General features: G+C 50.3%; 1 protein-coding gene across 1 annotated transcript in view; it reads right to left on the minus strand.

Annotated features, from left to right (window-relative positions):
- Positions 1–1,649: 1,649 nt before the first annotated feature.
- Positions 1,650–2,527, minus strand: part of LOC103607014 (xaa-Pro dipeptidase-like) — a gene marked incomplete at its 3' end in the record, with an annotated part of 44,397 nt that continues 43,519 nt past the window's right edge. Inside the window, exon 10 of the mRNA XM_008591567.1 lies at positions 1,650–1,696. Within this exon, the coding sequence (XP_008589789.1) occupies positions 1,650–1,696 (47 nt within the window). The remainder of the gene's footprint in view (positions 1,697–2,527) is intronic.

Raw genomic sequence — 2,527 nt, forward strand, 5'->3', positions numbered from 1 at the left:
ATTATACTAGCCTATCTTTTTGGATATTTGAAATTTCCCACTAAAAGATGAAAAAGAAGATCTCTATTACCTGGGGGTGGGAGGAGCAAGGAGCTGGGGAAAGTATTGCAGGGCCCCAGCCCCTTGCCCACAGAGCCCTGTCTATAGGCTCAGGGACACTGAGGGAGAGCAGCTCAGAGTCCCTCCCAGGAGCCACCTTCAGAGCTGGACTCCCTGCAGCTCCGGGCACAAGGCTCTAGCATACAGCAGGCAGCAGGGCTCCATGCTGGGATAAGCTATTCCTGCTCCAATTTCTCAGTTATTTTTATTTGAGGCATCAGCTCTGGGTCACTAGAAGTCAATTCAACTGGGAACAGATTCTGGGGCCAATCTGAGGACCCACTGCCCAGCACTCTTCCCTGGGGTTGCCCCACAGCACTCTTCCCATCCCAGATCCTTGGGATTGGGGGATGGTGGGCAGAGGTCCTAGGAATATCAGACCACAGATACCGCACCGCAGCAGGGGACCTCATGGAGGCAAAAGCTAGGACAGCTCCGCATGCCCTTCTCCATCCTCCTGGGCATGACAGAGCTGGGACTCTTATGAACACTTGTTACATGCCCCCTCCTGGGATGCCACATCAGCCAGGACGAGGCCATTTCAACTTCTTACTGTCCTGGGTAACAAGGGAGAAATATGCAGAGGCTCACCGTTCAGAAATCCTTTCAAGCACCTGTCCCCAAGCCATGGCAACAGTGAATGGATTGTCATGCTGTCCACTGCTGAGCTCATCTGCACCTTGGCCCTGCGCCCCCTTCCCCACCAAACCAGACACCCAGAGCAGCCCAAGGGTACTTGTGGGGGTACCTGGGCCCTGCAAGGTGGGAAATGGGTGGCTACAACCAAGCTCTTACAAGGCTAGAGGCGAAAGGGCAGCATGGGGTGGGGAGGGGGGAATGGCCACCTCTTCAGTGTCCCCTCTCCACAGCTTCCAGGTGGTGCAGTCACTGGTGGAAGACCCTGGGATGGGGGCATCCTACCCCAGGACAGAGGTGGGAAGGGAGCCGCTGCAGCACGGGGCCTGACCCGAGGGCTTCCTTGTGCCATGAGCAGCAGCTTGCTGACATGAGTCCCCAGAGCAGGGCCGAGTGGGCAGGGCCACACCCACCATGGCTGGGAGCCCCAAGAAGCGCCCTAGGTGGCATGGCTTGCTGCTAGCCTAACTGGAGCCGAAGGCCAGTGGGCTCTCCAGAGCACTTTATGAGCCATTTAACCACCCCTTGACCCAGTCGTCCAAGCACAGCAAACATAATGGCAGTGTTTACACATAAAAATGGCAAGCTGTTTTACTAGAGGCTTTCAGAGTCACAAGAGCAGCTATTTGGTAAAGTTTCCTGCAAACTGCAGAAACAAAGTCCAAGAGTGGAATGATGGGGCACTAAACCACCCTGAAAAGTCATCAAAGACCATTACCATCAAACATTCTGCCAAGAGCCAGGGAGGTGGCCACAGTCAGAAGAAAAAGAATCTGTGCCCATGAGCCCGAAGCCTGCTAATAATCCCCATTCAATGTGTGTGTGTCTCGGCGGCACCTCCTCTGTTACTTGCCCAGGGAACATAAATTACTGTTTTTTACATTTTAATCTTTAGCCAGAGATACACAGCTTACCTTTCCATCTCATATTCTTTCATTCCCACTTTTATAGCCTTCATTACCTGGAGGATAGATATTAAGAAAAGACATTTGTATTAAGCAGATAAGTAACACAGCCTTATAAATAATGCATAGAACTTTTTCAAAAGAACCTCTTCTTTAAAAAAAAAAAAAAAAGGAATGATATGTGTACACAGTGCTACAATGTAACAAATTAGAACTTTTCAAAGCTCCAAAATCCATACAGTTTATTTAAACCACTATGGAGCACTTCCATTCGGAAGCCAGTAAACGCCAAACACAGAGCTATAGCTCAGAGGTGCGGGCAGCCCAAAGACAGCAAAGCCCTAATCAAGATGTGTTTTGTGAATACCTAATGCTACGGAAGCTATGACGTCTATCACTAAAAGGCTTCCTTTGTTTAGCTTTCATAAAACACAGAAAATTAATTCATATAAGAGATTACACTGCCCATCAACTACCCCTGTTCCCTAACACAAAGCTGTGACTGTCCCTAAGCAGGCACTGGGCTATCCCCATCACCCTGAATGGCTTTCAAGATATTCACTTCCTTAGTTGGTTTTGTTCCTCTCACGAAGTGGGAAGATTTGGAAAAGAACCACATGAAGATGTTTTAAGAAAATGGATGATAGGGGGCCGGCTCGGTGGTGCACTGCTACAGTGCGCCGCTTGGGAGCGTGGCTGTGCTCCCGCTGAGGGTTAGGATCCCACATACAGACCGGCCGCTCACTGACTGAGCGAGGTGCGGGAGCAACACTGAGGGTTGCGATCCCGTTGCCGGTCCCGGTCCAGTACGGGCGCGACACTGAGGGTTGCGATCCGTTGCCGGTCACGAAAAAAGACAAAAAGGAAAAAAAATTTAAAAAAATTTA

This window comes from Galeopterus variegatus, unplaced genomic scaffold (assembly GCF_000696425.1).
Source record: "Galeopterus variegatus unplaced genomic scaffold, G_variegatus-3.0.2 Scaffold7042, whole genome shotgun sequence".
Lineage (NCBI taxonomy): Eukaryota > Metazoa > Chordata > Mammalia > Dermoptera > Cynocephalidae > Galeopterus > Galeopterus variegatus.